This window comes from Myotis nattereri (assembly GCF_964212035.1).
Source record: "Myotis nattereri genome assembly, chromosome: 20".
Lineage (NCBI taxonomy): Eukaryota > Metazoa > Chordata > Mammalia > Chiroptera > Vespertilionidae > Myotis > Myotis nattereri.
In genome coordinates, this window is record NC_138096.1 from 982750 (window position 1) to 1000222 (window position 17473).

General features: G+C 57.5%; 1 protein-coding gene across 1 annotated transcript in view; it reads right to left on the reverse strand.

Moving 5' to 3' along the window:
* The window catches only part of CAMSAP2 (calmodulin regulated spectrin associated protein family member 2), a gene marked incomplete at its 5' end in the record, with an annotated part of 36608 nt that extends 28604 nt beyond the window's left edge, over positions 1 to 8004 (reverse strand). The window contains one exon of the mRNA XM_081114423.1: positions 7866 to 8004. Within this exon, the coding sequence (XP_080970549.1) occupies positions 7866 to 8004 (139 nt within the window). The remainder of the gene's footprint in view (positions 1 to 7865) is intronic.
* Between the last annotated feature and the right edge of the window lie 9469 nt (positions 8005 to 17473).

Sequence of the window (17473 nt, forward strand, 5' to 3'; positions counted from 1 at the left end):
TCCACCCCAAAGAACAGGTCCCTTTACATATATACATGTTTTTTTTACTGATTTCAGAGAGGAAGGGAGAGGGAGAGAGACATCCATGATGAGAGAGAATCACTCATCGGCTGCCTCCTGCACCCCCACCCTGGGGATGGAGCCCGCAACCCGGCATGTGCCCTGACTGGGAACTGAACTGTGACCTCCTGGTTCATAGGTCGATGCTCAACCACTGAGCCACCCGGCCGGGCCCAAACAGGTCACTTTAAAACCAGGTCTTCACGAACTATATGTTTCAGAGGCAACTTGGGAAAGGTCTCATTGCTACCAACAGTGCAGGCTCCGTTTCCTAAGAACAGTTTGGACATGTGTCACGTTTTGAAACCAATGAACCGAAACGGCACGTTAGGAGATAAACAGGCGTCAGCGATAAGAGGTTTCGCCCTCTCCCCGGCGTGCGGCCCAGATAAGAGGGACTCCGGGAGCGGCTGCCAGGGGCGCGGGCGGGTTGTTCTTGTGCACCAGCCTCAGCACCACCCACCCGACGGGGTCATCACACTTCCCGGATCTGAGCCTGGAAGCCGCCATCACCTGAAAGGCCTGAGGGACGGGCACGGGGACAGGGACGGGGAGTGCTGCTCAAGGCGATTGCTATCGTTTCCCATGAAGCTGGCGAGCTGCCCGCGGCCTCCGTGTGCCAGGGCACGCGAGGTTCCTCTGAGAAGTGAAGGCTTCCCGGCCACTCACCTCGGCCGCAGTATCACCTTCAAAGCCACACCTCAGGCCTCTTCGCCCACATTCCCTGCCATGGAGGTGGCACCAGCAGTGGGAACGATGGGGGCACTGGACTTAAAGAGACGAGTCCTGACTTAGCCGGTGTGGCTCAGTGGGTAGAGCGTTGGCCTGCGGACTGGAGGGTCCCAGGTTCGATTCCACTCAAGGGCACAGGCCCAGGTTGTGGGCTTGATCCCCAGTAGGGGGCGTGCAGGAGGCAGCTGATCCATGATTCTCATCATTGATGCTTCTCTCCCCCTCCCTCTCTGAAATCACTTAAAAAAAAAAAACACAAAAAAAAGATGAGTCTTTGTTCACCCACGTCCTTGGTAGGAGGTCTGAGTCCCCAGGTCCACAGATGTGCCTGCGACCCTCCTCGACTCCAGCGCCCTCCCCCTGCCCTGGGCCCGACAACACGTCTTCTGCTGCTACAGCGCCAGCTCTCCCCTCTGTGTGCGCACAGGCCGCCCCTTCAGCCCTCCTCCTCCTCCTCCTTCAACCTGCACGCGGGGGCTCTTTCCACTCAGACTCATGAGCGCCACCTCCTCAGGGCACGGCCCTGGCCCCCGGGGTCACTCATTCCCTACAGGACAGTCACTCCCTACTACACTGAGGGGCCAAGGACAGCAGACGTCTCTGTCCAGTGTCCTGGCGCCACGGCGGCCCCCGGACAGTCACCCAGGGCGGCGTCTTCAGAGCAGATGCCAGGGAAGAGTTCGCTCCCTCCTTCCCCATCACATGCGGGCGGGCGAGGTGCTGGGCCGCATTCCTCAGCTCACAGTCCGCCCTCTCCCGTGACACTCCTCCGGCTCTCATCTCCTCACGGGGCGGCACAGGGAGCCTCAACTCCACCCGGGAGCCGGCTTCTCCCTGACAAGGGGTCACACACATGAAGGGGGCGTGAGTGACCTGGGGAGGCCGGCAATGGGAGTGTGGGCATGAGCCCGGGTCTCCTCTCTGACGTAGCTACGGGCTATGTGTGCACCACGTGGGTCTCCTCGCTGCCTCCATGGGCGCCGCGCCTCTGAGCTGCTTTCTGAGACCCTGCCCGCCAGAAGGAGGCCGTGCCCTGAGAAAGGCTGCTCCGGGGCTGGAGCGGGAACCGTGCAAGATGAGCTAAGAATCTGTGCGAGTGCGTGCGTGTGTTTAAGAGTGTGAGCATGTGTGCGCGTGAGAGAGCGTATGTGTGTGCGTGCGCATGTGTAAGAGTGTGAGCATGTGTGTGTGAGAGCGTGTGTGAGTGTGAGTGTGTGTGTGTGTGTGTGTGTGAGCGCGTGGGGGGGAGGGGAAAAGAGAGAGAATAAAAGACACGGGGCAGAATGCTAACAATCGGTCACCCTGGGTCCGGGGCACTCAGGAGTTCCCTGGATTATGTTAGGTTTTGAAATTATTCTGGAAAAAAAGTTGCAAAACCTTGAGATGCCCCAAATCAATCTTTCCTCCCAAACATGAGCATCTTCCAGGGTCCCCTCCATCCAGGAGCCACTAGCTGCCCAGTCGGAACCTCGGGGTCATCCCCAGCCCCGTCCCGCTCTCCACCCCCAAATCACACCGATCACCAAATCCAGTCCCAACCCACCCTTCTCTGGCCGGAGCCCCGTGCCCCTGGCCCCGGCGGTCAGCGCCGGTCACAGGCCAGGCACTTACCCCTACACCTGTCTCCTCCACGCGTCCACCCTCGTCCCGGCTCCAGCCAACCACTCTCTCCCACAGCCAGGCCTGCTTATCCCCAGAGCAAGCCGGTCACGTCTACGCCAGCAACGAGCCGGGTTTTCAAAGACCTCGGACCTCTCTGAGGGTTAAGCCCTCCCTGTGACCTGCAGGGAGGCCTGCCCTGCCCCTGCCCAGCTCCTGCGGCCACACTCCCTCCCCTGCAGAGCTGTCTGCCTCTGCCATTCTGGCCGCTCTGCCCTGAACGCCCTTCTCTCTGTTCCTCACTCTCTCACAAAATACTAGTACGTGCTCAGTGAACTAGTCATTCTAGTTTTAAATCCATTGTTCCTTAAGCTGGCCCTTCAAACAGCTCTGTCCCACTCTACCTTTCCAGCTGGGTCTCCCACCTCCCCGAACCCTCTGGGCACACCACCTCCCCCAGCCCGCTGGGCACGCCACCTCCCCCAACCCGCTGGGCACGCCACCTCCCCCAACCCGCTGGGCACGCCACCTCCCCCAGCCCGCTGGGCACGCCACCTCCCCCAGCCCGCTGGGCACGCCACCTCCCCCAGCCCGCTGGGCACGCGACCTCCCCGAACCCGCTGGGCTGAGCTGCGTCACTGACACGGCCTGGGTCTCAGCCTCCGGCCTGCGCACACCAGCTCCTCCACCTGCAGTGCCTGCCCTCCCTCCAGGGCCCAGTGGCCCGCCACCTCCCTCCTTGGGCAGTTCCACGGTCACCGTATCTCCCTGCTGGAGCTCCAATCGGAGGGGAAAGGCCCGGTTAAACCGCGCCTGCGCTGTAAGACCTCCTCCCGGGGCCTCAGCATCACCCCTGTAGTTCTCTCCACACCCAACGGCTCTCCCTCGGCCTCCTTTTCCTCGGGCTCCCCAAAGCTTTCGAAGGGCTCACTGCCCTCGATCCTGCCTGAGAGGTCTTCTCGCCCCTGTGATCTCATCTACTTCCAAGTTCAATTACACTTCATACACGGCCTCCTCCCTCCATCGTCCCCACACCCACACCTGCAGCCAGCGGCATCACAGCTTCTTGGAGATGTGGCCAACGCACCAAGTTCAAGGTTTCCTCAAACAAAGGTGGCGTGCCTTCCACCCGCAGCTCTCTCCCCCTCCGCCAATGGCATCGCGACTCACCCTCCCAGTCACTGACTCTCAAAGGCTCAGGTGACCTCATCCTCCCTAAAACCTCAGGTGGCCGCATGCTCTTACAGACTGCCCTTAATTCAAGCCCTCCCCAGGCACCCCAAGTCCAGTCATTCAGAATGCTGGGATCCCCCTACTACCTAGCGCCTCTTGGGCAGCGGTCAAGAGGGCAGAGCGTACACTCCGGAAGGGGGTGGCGCGGATGAGCTCCTACCCCCCGGGCCTCGGGCTCCCCCGTGTAACTGGAGTGACTAACAGTTTCCAGCTCTTGGCCAGCCTCCTGTCATCCTCATGTCCTGGGGTTAAAGTGAGATAAGACATGGAAGTGCCTGACGCCGTAGGTGTAAGTTCTCAGTAGCTGTGAGCAGCCCGTGCGGCGTGCTCAGTGGTTAGCGTCGACCTGTGAACCAGGAGGTCACGGTGGGATTGCTGATCAGGGCACACGCCCGAGTTGCGGGCTATCTCCAGTAGGGGGCGTGCAGGAGGCAGCTGATCCATGATTCCCATCATTGATGTTTCTCTCTCTCCTTCCCTTTCCCTTCCTCTGTGAGCAGCTGTCCCCTCCGTCCCAACCCACTTCGAGCTCCTGGGAATGGCCTGCTGGCTCCTGCAGCACATCCCACACCAGCCCCTGCTGTGCACCCTCCTGAGGGCAGCGCGCCCTGGCCCCCTGGCCCGCCGTCACCCCCGGCGTGAGCACCAGCGGGCTCCTGCCCTCCAGCATGTGCTGGGACAAACACACAGCGTCAGGCGTGCTTGTAAGAGCAAGTGATTTGATGCTGTACTCCACTGAATGGCCCGGAAGGGAGATACCACTGGACAGAGGTGACATGATAAAGTGACATGAGGAAGTGCATGCTAAGATCGCCACACGCAAGAATTCGGTGAGGAAGCGAGTCGTTTAGACGCTCGCGCCCACCATTTCCTCCGAAGGACTGAGGGAGCGGGACCTTCAGGGCGACGGGGTGACATCCTGGCCGCGCGGGCAGGCTGCCCTCCCGCTCCTGGCCCTGCTCAGTCATCAGAGTATCTGTTTACTGGTTACAACGCATCCAAACAAGCCGACTCTTGACTTGATCAAAACCGGGTCTGCATTCTTCCACAAAAGGAACGGCTGACATCCGGACTCCTCAGACCATTTCAGTGAAAAGAGGAGCCGATTCAGACTTCTGACACAGGACTTCAGAGGAGGTGAGCCTCCACCCGCCTGCTTTCTAGGTGTGACGGCGCCCACGCTTTATTTATTCATTTATGGCTCAACACCTTCATTCTACGCCCACAAGGGACTTCTAGCTACCATTTTAAGTGACTTCTCAACATCTGCTTCTAAAATTGGCTACTCTTGACTATGTCAAAAGTTAGACAGTTTATCATGGTAAACGACAAAATACATGCCCCAACACCCTATACCGCATCGCTACAGAAGTGATTTTACTAATCAGAGCAAAGTCGGGCTGATTTTCGAATGATTAACTGACTACTATTAGGTAAAACCTTTGAAACATGAAGTCTGTTAGCATTCGCTGCATAAGTGTCTGCAGCAAATGAAGCATAGTGACATCAGGAGAAAGAAAACGTTCCCCTTTTCCTGTTCACACCGTATGCATTTATGCTTTGAAAGAGCATCGGCTAAGAAATAAAATGTGCCAGCACAGCAGGGCTGCTAACGCATTCACCTTTTTTTTTCCGCATTCACCTTTTGTTTCTAAGTCGCTCTGAGGTCCTGAGGCTGGGTTTTCCTGGGTTTTCAGACATTCCAACGGTTGCCCAGGCAAATGTTACCAAGTACCAACAATACCCACTGAAACCATCCGACAGTTAGTTTAAGACGGGCCCACTCTTTAAAGGAAAAAGGGAGCCGGTTACGGAGCACTGGATGCACACTTTACAGCTGCCGATGGGATGACTCCGCAGATGCGGGAAGGGGCAGGGCTCTGAGCGCAGAAAGCCCTGAACTTGCGGAACCCACCACTGGCCAGATGTGTCAGCTCCCTCATCTGCTAACCGGGAGCAGCGCAGGGAGGGCTGCTGTGGGAAGAAGCGAAGCGACGTGCTTAGAGGGCTGGGGATCCCCGCATGCCCAGTCTGCAGGCATGCCCAGTCTGCAGCGTCGCCAAACCCCGGGAGCCGGTCAGATCCCGACTCGTCCCCGCCCTCGGGAAAGCGTGACAGGAGCGGGAAGCCTGTGTGCCCTCTCTGTGCGTTGCGAGGGTTTTTTAGAAGGGGGGACCCAGCACCGGCATCACCGAGGGGCCAGGAGCCCCGAACCCCAAATGGGCACCTCAGGGCACAGCCTGGAGCCCGGGCCCGGCCCAGCAGGGCTGCCGCTCACATGCGATTCCTTTCACTTCCTTCCTTCCGGAAGCGAGTTCGCTACATGTCCCTCCTGGGCCCAGGAGCTAGTGGACATGCCTGACAGTCTGACAGACAGACAGACAGGAGGCAGTTCCGGTCAGGAGCCTCGGCGACCCCGGGCCACTTGCTGGCTGACATCCGGGCTCGAGTGTCCTGGGTTCCGGGAGAAGGCGCGGCTGGGGCACACAGGTCCTCCGGCACCTTCTCTCCGGACTCGGCCTCCATTTCTGCTCCTCGTGGGCTGAAACACATCCCCGCTCCTCGCTGCTGGTGGCCGAGGTGCCGGGAAATAAAAACACCCCAGCAAAGCTCTGCGCCCCCTCCTGCGTGTGACCGGACCCTCCGCTCCAGAGAAACCCTGGACATGCAGGCTCTTTCAAAATGACTTTTTAAAAAAAAAATCACGTCTCCGCCTGATGCCCGCTTTTTAAAACACCTGACATCTTTTCCTCCTTCGGAACCAAAGCCCGAGGATGCAAACGCAAAGAAAGCCGCCACGCGCATCTACGTGAAATCGTGCGGAATGTGACTGCTCCCGCGAAAGGGATTCAGACAATTTCCCAAACACCGAGACTCCTTCCCACGTTAAGGAAAACGAGCAGTGGGGAGAATACTCGGCTGGGCGCCGCTGAGCGACAGGAGTGAGTCAAATCCTGACCCACCCCTGCCACAGCTCTAAGGGGGGGCGTGAGCCATCCCCCACCCCACCTCCCCAAACTATATATATAAATTGACTCCAGAGAGGAAGGGAGAAGGAGGGAGAGAGAGAGAGAAACCTCAGTGATGAGAGCGAATCCCGGATCCGCTGCCTCCTGCGCGCCCCACACCGGGGATCAGCATGTGCCCTGATGGGGAACCAAACCGAACCGAACCCAACGCTGAACTCCTGGTTCCCAGGCTGCCGTGCAACCCCTGGCTCCCCAAACGGCCCTTCACACCTGGAGACAAGCGTGTAAACGCTCGGACGCTTTCCCAGCCAATGCATCACATGCCCCAAAGGGATGAACGGGGGGCCCAGACACCTTACACAACGGCCCCTAAAAGCCGCCGGACGAGAAAAGGGCGCAGCTTCCGAGGCAAAGCTCCGGTTTTCCCAGCGACCGGGCGCCGCGCGGGCTCCCGGGCCGCGGCCGCCGAGTCCCGGCGGGAGGCCCTTTCCTGTTATTCTGCCAAAGCCTGGGTCCGCGGGAGCGCGTCAGCAGCCCGAGGCCTGGCAAGCCCTCTCCCGCTTGAAAAGGACAAATAAAAAACCCCACGGCGGCGAGTGCTTCTTTCCCCTCCACGGATGAAGCCAACATCCGTTTTTGGGAGAAAAGGAAAAAGGAAAGAAAGAGAAAAAAAAAAGGACTATGTCTCCCTGGCAAATACGAAATGGAAACACTGCCCCGGGGCTCAATCTCGGCGGCGCTCGGGGCGCCCGCAACCCCGGCGAGCGGAGGACGAGCCAATCCCGGCGCCTTTCGACCCGGCCGGCCGGGCGGGCGGGCGCCTGACATGCGGGAGCCCGGGCGGCACCTCGTCCCAAGTGTCAAAATCAAGGCAGAGCTACGCCCCCCGCCCCCCCAAACCCCCCATCCCCCCCACCTCCGTCCTCCAGCCACACAGACACCAGCTCAGATCGGCCGGCGGAGCGGGCACAATTATGGGGGTTGCGGGGGGGGAGGGGGGTGCATCGCAAGGAGGGGAGCAAAGGGCATCGATGAAAACCAGAGGTCGCAACCCGTCCAAATTGCCCCCAAAACAAACCCGTCCGCGATCCAATCCCAGGAGCCCGGCCGGACCCCCCCGCCTCCCCAGGCCCCGTCCCCGCCCCGACCCCGGGCTCCGGCCCCAACCCGCCGCCAGGGTCCCTCCTGCCTTCCCTCCCGGCGCCCGCGGGCGGGAGGCCGGGCGCGGGGCGCGGGGCGCGGGGAGGGGGGCGCGGGGCGGGGGGCGCCTACCTGTCCCGAAGGCCTTGGCCACCAGCCAGGCCAGGTTGCAGGCGATCTTGGCGCGGGCGAAGTCGTAGTGGTCGAAGGGCTTGATGGCGGGGACAATGAACGTCCTCCGCAGCTCGCGCGTCTCCGCGGCGTCCCCCATGGTCGCGGGGTGCTGGGCGCCGGGCGCGGGCGCTCACATGGCGCGCGGACGGCGGGGCGGCTCGGGGTCCGCGCGCGGGGAGCCCCCGCCTCCGGCCGCCGCCGCCGCCGCTGCCGGGCCCGGGACCGGCCGCCGCCCCCGCCGCCCGCCCGCGAGCGCGCGTGAGCGACGCCGCTCCCCTTTGTCTGCGCTCGGCCGCCCGGCGGGGGCGGCGGCTGCAGCGCGGGGCGGCCGGGGGCTCAGCGCCGGCGCCGGGGCCCGAGGCCCGCCATGGCGAGGCTGCGCTCCCTCCGTCAGGCCGCGGGCGCAGGGGCGCGGGCGGGGGCGGCCGGCGGCACGACGCTCAGGAAACGTCAAAATCACGGCGGCCGGCCCTCCTTCGCGCCCCCCGCCGCCGCCCCGCGTCCGCCGCCCGGGAGACGCCGCCACCGGCTCTCAGCTCCCGCCTTATCGGTGACGCCCTCAGGGCTTTCCCCCTTCACGCCCGGCTCCTTCGCTCCCCCGCGGCCGCCGCCACCGCCGCCACCGCTGCGGTTTTCCGGCTGCGGCACTGGACCGAGGGAGCAGCTGCGGGCACTGAGCATGCGCCCTGGTGCGGCCCCGCCCCAGACAGGCCCCGCCCCCGACAGGCCCCGCCCCCAAGTCGGCCCCAGCCCCGCTTTCCTTCAGCCGCAGGGATGCTTGCCCCAGGCGCGGCGCACTGAGCATGCGCCCTCTCGCGGCCCCGCCACTGACAGGCCCCGCCCAAGAAAGGCCACGCCCCAGTGCCCGCCCCCTGGTCGGCCGCAGCCCGGCTTTCCTTCAGCCGCAAGGATCCCCGCCCCAGGCTCGGCGCACTGAGCATGCGCAGTCCCGCTTTCGCCCCACCCATACCCTCGGCCACGCCCTCGTACCCGCCCCTGGCTGGCTCCCCTCCAGCCGCAGGCACCTCGGCCCGGGCGCACTGAGCATGCCCAGCCTCGTTCCCGCCCAGTCCACGCCTAGGCCACGCCCCTGGCCACGCCTCCTACCATCTTTCTCCAGCCGCTGGCATCTCCGCCCCAGGTTTGGCTCATTGAGCATGCGCCGCCCTCTCCAGCCCGGGTCCCGGGTCCCGCGCGTCTGCTTTGTACTCATCACTCGGGTGCTCGCCGGGGCGGACATCCTCCGCGTCCCGGGCGCTGGGCCGCTGCCCCTGCCACTGCTGGGGAGGCAAGGGAAGGAAGGGCGGAGAGAGGCCTGGTAGGAGCTGCCATCTGAGCAGAGAGAACTGGTATTTATGAAAACGCTGGGTGCGTGGCATGCACTTTTGCAGCGAACCCGACGAGCACCATTCTGCTTAGTTCTCGGAGGAACCCTCCAGGGTGGGGGCCACGAAACGACGGAGGGGAGGCGCGTGCATTCACTCGCCGGGGGTTTCAGGAGGTTTAAGGATCCTCTCCTTAACCCCGTGCTCGCCACTCACACCTTCCTTCGCAAAGCACACCGACTGCCCGCCAGGGTCTGGCAGCTACAGACACACCGTGATGACCTCCTTATAGCAGAGCTGCTCTCCATCTTCCCAAAGGAACCTGCTAGCTCAGAGCTGTGTCCTTGCCCAGTGTGTCCCCTCTGTCCCCCCTGGCTTATTCGTGCTCCCCCCTCAAGCTTCTTCGTGGTCATCGCCTCCTCCAGGAAGCCCTCCCTGATAGCCCCTGACACCCCCCCCCCCTCCCAGCCCTGGCGGTCAGTAGGTGCCTCCCCGGCTGCTTCCAGCGCACCCTGTGCTTATGTCTGTCACAGCGTTGGCCACACTATGTGCAGTCATCCATGACTCGTCTGTCTTTCCCACGGTTGACAGGGTCTTCTCCCAGCACCTGGGGCGTGCTTAGACCACAGTTGCTGCTCAGTGAATACTTAGGGGAGTAAGGGATGGATATTGTTGTAGTTTGCGCTTATTGCGTTTACTTAACTCACTGATTCCTCGCTGTATCTCGTTTGAATACAGTATCTAATTTTAATTATGATCAAATCCTGTGTTATCTTCGTTTCACAGGGGCGAAAACTGAAGCTCAGAAAAAAAAAAATTTAAATCAGCTGGTAGCACACAACTAGGAAACGGGCAGACCCAGGATTTGAACCCAGGACTGTCCTATTCCAAAGCCCATGCTTTAATGACCAGAGCCCCCCTGGAATTACTTGCCCTGAAGATAGAAGCAAGATATAGGAAGCCTGAGGAGAGGGGCTTTGGGCCGTGCTACCTAAAAGGGTAGCCTGGCCCGGCCAGTGTGTTTCAGTGGTTGGTTGAGCGTCCACCTATGAAGCAGGAGGTCAGGGTTTGAGTCCCATTCAGGGCATAGGCCTAGGTTGTGGGCTCCATCCCCAGTGTGGGGCGTGCAGGAGGCAGCCGATCCATGATCCTCTCTCATCATGGCTGTTTCTCTCTCTCCCTTCCTCTCTGAAATCAATATAAATATTTTTTTAAAAAATAAAAGGGTAGGTAGCTCCGCCAGCAAGCTTGCCCCTTTAATCCTGTTTAATCCCTACAAATCCTCACCGTGAACCTAGGAGGCCCTGTAGGTAATCCTTGCTGGCAGCGTGGGCTCGGAGAAGAATGCAAGTGAGGACCATCCTACGCCGCAGGGTGGCTGACGTCATTTTTCAATAATGTAATGAACACGAATAGAGTCTGTCCCATAGGCATAGGGGCCCATAAAATTAGCATGCGGGTCACAGCTCAGACAGCGGGGTCATGGGATGACGACGTGAACTCGCACATCCATGCTGAGAAACCGGCGTTATTCCCATTTTCCGTTCCAGACGAAGGAAGGACTGAGGGGCGTCCGGACCGAGTTGCACAGCCAGGAGTCCGTGGTTGACTCATCTCTTGAGTCTTGCTTCAGAAGCCGGCCCTGCTCTGCTGGCTCCACGCCTGGGCCACCCTTCCCTGGTCTGCTCCCCGCCTGGATGACGGAGGCCGACGCGTCCTTAGATGAATAACGTGATGGAAGAGAGGTAATTCCTTCGAGAGACGAAGCACCGACAGGGCATGCAGGTGTCCTGGGGAACCTCCGTGCGATTGACTGTACCCGAATCCGCCCTGACCGGGTTGGCTCAGTGGATAGAGCATCATCGGCCTGTGGACCCAAGAGTCCCGGGTTCGATTCCAGTCAAGGGCCTGTACCTTGACTGCAGGCCCCGCCCCGGCCCGGGTTGGGGCGAGTACAGGAGGCAGCCAATCGATGTGTCTCTCTCCCATCGATGTTTCTCTCTCTCTCTCTGTCTCTTCCACTCTCTCTAAAAATCAATGGAAACATATCCTCGGGTGAGGATTTAATAATAATAATAATAACAACAACAACAACAATAACAACGTAGCCAAATTCACCTGCAACTGAATTCTCAAACCTGCAGCCTGCACAGGTCGAAGAGAGAGAGTGAAACATTTCCCCGGGTGTTACCATAATCTGAGAGCTGATATAAGGTTTCTTTTTTTTTCTTCAAATTTTTAATATACATTTTTGTTGATTTCAGAGAGGAAGGTAGAGAGAGAGAGAAAAAAAAAACATCAATGATGAGAGAGAATCACTGATTGGCTGCCTCCTGTATGCCCCACACTGGGGATCGAGCCCGCAACCCAGGCCTATGCCCCTGACTGGAATCGAACCCAGGACCCTTCAGTCCATAGGCCAACGCTTTATCCACTGAGCCAAACCAGCGAGGGCGATACAAGGTTTCTGAGGCCAGAAGCCATGTCCACCGGCTTCGTGCCGGGCGTGTGACCTGGCCCGGTCCTCCCTCTCGGAGTGGGTGCGGGTCAGTGCTCGCGGGGTTGGCTTGGGAGCCACTGCAACCTCAATAAACACAATGAGGAAGAGGAGGGGACAAAGGCAGCGGCTGTGGCTTGTCCCCTGATTCCGCGGGGATGCATTTAGCAGCGACGGCATCACTCTGGCCCCGATCGCGAGGCGTGTGTTTTAGGAATGGGGCACGGAGGGGGGGGTGAAGTGCCCACACAAAGGGCAGCTTTCACTTGCAGGGAGGCCTCGAAACCTGGGGTCACCGCAGGAGGCTCTTATTAACAGAGAAACACCCCGAGGACAAAGAGGGATTCATTTCCAGGGAGACAGACGCTCTAAGAGGGTGTTCTTTGTGGCACCTTCAGAATGGTCCCTTTTTAAACACTGGGCATCTCCACAGAACGCCAGTCAGAAAGACATGCCCTCCCCTGCCTCCTTGAGATCGCTGGCTTCGTGGAAAACAAGCCCCACGCCCCGGGGTGCCTCGGGCCAGCCCGTCCGACCGCACCGCCCTCCCTCTGTGATTTGTCTCTGGGCTTGGAATCTCTATCCAACAGACAACAGCCCATTCACTTATTCCCACACACACAGACCTCCTCCCTGTTTTATGGTATTTTCTATATGTTTTTATTGATTCCAGAGAGGAACAGAGAGGGAGATAGAAACATCAAGGATGAGAGAGAATCCTGGGCCGGCCGCCTCCTGCACGCCCCCCATTGGGGATGGAGCCCGCAACCCGGGCGTGTGCCCCGACCGGGAATCGAACCGTGACCTCCTGCTTCATAGGGTGGACGCTCCACTGCTGAGCCACGGGCCTGGCTTTTTTACATGTTTCTCTTTCTCCTGGAAAATTCAGTCTCCACCAGACTTCCTTCCTTGTGGGCACCCTCCGACGCTCTGAGTCATAAATGTGTCCAGTCATCCGCCAATGTGGATTGACAGCCTGCCTGCGGAGGACACAGTGTTGAAGGAGGCGGCTGAGGAAGCAAATTTTTCATGAGAAAACTCGGGGACTTTGGGTCCAGAGGGGCCCAGCTGTCTGTCCTTCGTGCCTCCATCTCCATAGGCTGGAAGCCTTGTTGCTGCTCTAGACATCTCAGAAACAAAGAAATGCGTAACCATTCGCGCTCCCCAGAGACCTCGTCTTTCTTTCTTTTTTAAAATTTTTATTTATTGATTTTGAGAGAGAGAAAGAGAGAGAGAAAAACACTGATTTGCTGTTCCGCTTATTTATGCATTCGCTGGTTGATTCTTATATGCGTCCTGACTGGGGATCGAACCCGCAACCTTGGCGTATCGGGACGAAGCTCCAACCAACCGAGCTAAGCTACCCGGCCGGGGCAACCTCGTGTGATATTTTAAAATTGACAGCACGTACCCACACACTGTCGCCCACTTTCCATGCGTCACCCTCACAGCTGCTGGCACTTACTACGGATGAACACTGTCTACCTGTGTTGACTTACTTCATCCTCACCGCAGCCCTGTTCTTACTCTCATGTGGCAAACGGGGAGACCACGGTGGCGAAGACCTTATGTGACTTTGTAACTCCAGGAGGGAGGTTAATGAAACTTGGAATCCACCAGGTTAAGGATGACCTATATAAACCTGGAGGTCGTGGTTCGATTCTCAGTCAGGGCACAGGCCCGGGTTGTGGGCTCCATCCCCAGTGCGGGGCGTCCAGGAGGCAGCCGATCAGTGATTCTCTCTCATCAAAAATATATTTAAAGCCGAAACCGGTTTGGCTCGGTGGATAGAGCGTCAGCCTGCGGACTGAAAGGTCCCAGGTTCGATTCCGGTCAAGGGCATGTGCCCGGGTTGCGGGCACATCCCCAGTAGGAGATGTGCAGGAGGCAGCTGATCGATGTTTCTCTCTCATCGATGTTTCTCTCTATCACTCTCCCTTCCTCTCTGTAAAAAATCAATAAAATATATTTTAAAAAAATATATATATATATATTTAAAAAAAAAGAATGACCATCCCTGGCTGGTTTGGCTCAGTGGAAAGAGCGTCTGCCTGCGGACTGAAGGGTCCCAGGTTCGATTCCGGTCAAGGCTCGATTACGGTTACGGGCTCGATCCCCAGTGTGGGGCGTGCAGAAGGCGGCCGATCCGTGATTCTCTCTCATCATGGATGTTTCTATCTCTCTCTCCCCTTCTCCCTTCCTCTCTGAAATCAATAAAAATAATATTTAAAAAGAGAAAAGATGCTGAAACTGGTTTGGCTCAGTGGATAGAGCGCCGGCCTGCGGACTGAAAGGTCCCAGGTTCGATTCCGGTCAAGGGCATGTGCCTGGGTTGCAGGCACATCCCCGGTGGGAGATGTGCAGGAGGCAGCTGATCGATGTTTCTCGCTCATCGATGTTTCTAACTCTCTATCTCTCTCCCTTCCTCTCTGTAAAAAATCAATAAAATATATTTTTAAAAAACAAAAAAAAGAGAGAGAAAAGAATGACCAGGGGTTGGGGGAGTGGGGGTGGAAGGGCGCCTCGCTCGCTGCAGACGGAGCACCGCAGCCAGCTGGAAACCCACATGCGCTGGGCGGGCCTCTGTCACTTCTTGACACAGTGCAGCTTTTCATCCGGACGGCCCGCGGGATTTTACGAGGATTACTTCACCGTCTTCACAGCGCTCCCGGCGAGCCCCGCGTGGTGTGGTGCCAAGTGGGTGGTGGAGCAGCCCAGCCTGGGGAGGCCAGGGAGCTCCCGGAGTCGCCCCGAGTCCGTGTCTAAACCGAAAAGGGAAGCCTGGCCCGCGGGCTCCCAGGGGCAGTGACATCTGTTGTCCTGTTTGTGATGGAAACAGTTATTGTCGTTTCAGGGATGCTGGTATTTTCAACTATGGCTGGTATTTGACTGTCCTGGCCTCTGGGCTAGTTCCCCTCCCGGGTTGGTCACCAAAAATAGAAAATCAGATCTTCCTGTAAACCTCTAGTTGGGACTATGCTGAGGTTTGAGGGCCTCTTTCTAACTAGAGTGTGAATGTGCATGTGGTCGTTCCTTAAAAAAAAAAAAATATATATATATATATATATATATATATATATATATATATATAATCTCCATCCCTAGCTGGCTTCGCTCAGTGGATAGTGCGTCAGCCTGCAGACTAAAGGGTCCCAGGTTCGATTCCGGCCAAGGGCACATGCCTGGTTTGTGGGCTAGATCCCCCCAGTAGGGGCCGTGCAGGAGGCAGCCAATCAACGATTCTATCTCATCATTGATGTTTCTCTCTCTCCCTTTTTTCTCTGAAATCAATAAAAATATATATCTTAAAAAAATAGCCGAAACCGGTTTGGCTCAGTGGATAGAGCGTCGGCCTGCGGACTGAAGGGTCCCAGGTTCGATTCCGGTCAAGGGCATGTACCTGGGTTGCGGGCACATCCCCAGTAGGAGATGTGCAGGAGGCAGCTGATCGATGTTTCTCTCTCATCGATGTTTCTAACTCTCTATGTCTCTCACTTCCTCTCTGTAAAAAATCAATAAAATATATAAAAAAAATTTATATACATATTTTTTATTGATTTCAGAGAGGAAGGGAGAGAGAGGGAGAAACGTCAATGATGAGAGAGAATCACGGATCGGCTGCCTCCTGCACGCCCCACACTGGGGGTTGAGCCTGCAACCTGGGCGTGTGCCCTGCCCGGGAATCGAACCGTGACCTCCTGGTTCATGGGTTGACGCTCAACCGCTGAGCCACGCCGGCCGGGCATGGCTGTCCCTTTTACCACGATGGAGGGACAGCCGGGAAACAGACGGCCCGACTCCTGCTTTGGGAGGGTCTTTTGGGTTCAGGGCGTTAGGAGGGATTTGAAGATCGGAGTTTGATGAACAGACACAAAACGTGGCTTCCTCCTTCTCCTGCCTGTGTCTTCTCGCCCGCCTGTGCCCCGTCTTCCTCCTCATTTTCGAGATCAGAGGAATGCAACTTCCTGTTTAGCTTCTCGTGCTAATTTGAAGGCTCTGGATAAAGCCAGGAAGCGGGAAATTACAGCCTGAGGCCGAGGACTGGAGAAGGGAAAGCCTGTGGCATCCAAAATGACACTGTTCACGGGACTCTGAGAAGCCAGCCTTACCTCCGCCACGTGAAGAACACGTCCCTCCCGGACTCTGCAGGAGGAAAGCCGCGCCGGCGTCGGAAGGGAAAGAAAAGCCATAAGTACTTTCCCACCAGACCCTTTTTAAAAAATATATTTTATTGATTTTTTACAGAGAGGAAGGGAGAGGGATAGAGAGTTAGAAACATCGATGAGAGAGAAACATTGATCAGCTGCCCCCTGCACACTCCCCACTGGGGATGTGCCCGCAACCCAGGTACATGCCCTTGACCAGAATCGAACCTGGGACCCTTGAGTCCACAGGCCAACTCTCTATCCACTGAGCCAAACCGGTTAGGGCCCACCAGACCCTTTGTATCAAACGTCTAAACCAGCGGTTCTCAACCTTCCTAATGCCGCGGCCCTTTCATACGGTTCCTCATGTTGTGGGGACCCCCAACCATAACATTATTTTCGTGGCTACTTCATCACTGTCATGTTGCTACTGTGATGAATCGTCATGTAAATATCTGATAGGCAGGATGTATTTTCATGGTTACACATGGAACATCATGAAAGCATAGTGATGAATCACAAAAACAATATGTAATGATAGATGTGTTTTCCGATGGTCTCAGGCGACCCCTGTGAAAGGGTCGTTCGACCCCCAAAGGGGTCGCAACCCACAGGTTGAGAACCGCTGGTCTAAACGGAGGGCGTGTCCCTGTGTGGAACCACTGTATGTGACTCAGCAGTGAAACCTCCAAATAGCTCGTGTTACAGTCAGGCCTCATGCGAGCGTGACTCTCCCCCAAGCCCCCTCCTGTGCAGGTTTGAACTCACGCTTCGTGTGTCCGTTGCGTTCCGGGCGAAGTCCTGTCTCCACACAGGATCCCCGCATTGGAAAGAGCGTCACTCCCTTCACCGGGAATCTTCTAGCGAGGATTAGAGACGGCGTTCAATTTAGAAAACCTTTTCCACTCCGCAGGGCGCCGGTTGATAGAACGCTGGGAGAGCGATCGTCATTCCCAGCTCGTCATGGCGTTGCTGTAGACACCCCGAGGGGCTGGAGAAAACTCGAATGAAACAATGAAGGGAGGTCCCTGATTCTCAAACCAGGTGGAACCGTTAGGGCTGATCCCTAGGACAACAAACGATCAATTTGAACCGCGCCTTGATCGTAAAACCACCGGTTAATATGTGGATACCTGTTAGTAATGTGGATTGACCCTCTACCGGTTAATAATGAGGATTTTGTCATCAAAGAAAACACGATAATTTCAAGAGAAACATCAAAAGTGCTTTGTTCAAAGTCATGTCTGTCGCTGGCTACACATTTCCCCATCTTTCAGGTCATTTGTGGAGACCGTCCCAATAGAACTTTTCTTGTTTTGAGGCAGACCATTCAGACACCCCATTTTCCACGTTTTCGTCCGTGTTGAAGTGCCGCTCAGAAAGTGCAGGTGCCGTCGATCGGAACATCTGAGGGAGCGAGGGCTGGTGAACATGGCGGGTGGGTTCATGCTTCCCAGGCAAGATCTTTTCACGTGTCTTTAGCTGGCTTTGAAGTGTGTGATGGTGCGTCATCATGAAGCAGCATTACTTTGCCGTGTCCTCTGGCCCATTCTTGTCATTTTACGATCAAAGCCTGGTTCAAATTGATTATTTGTTGTC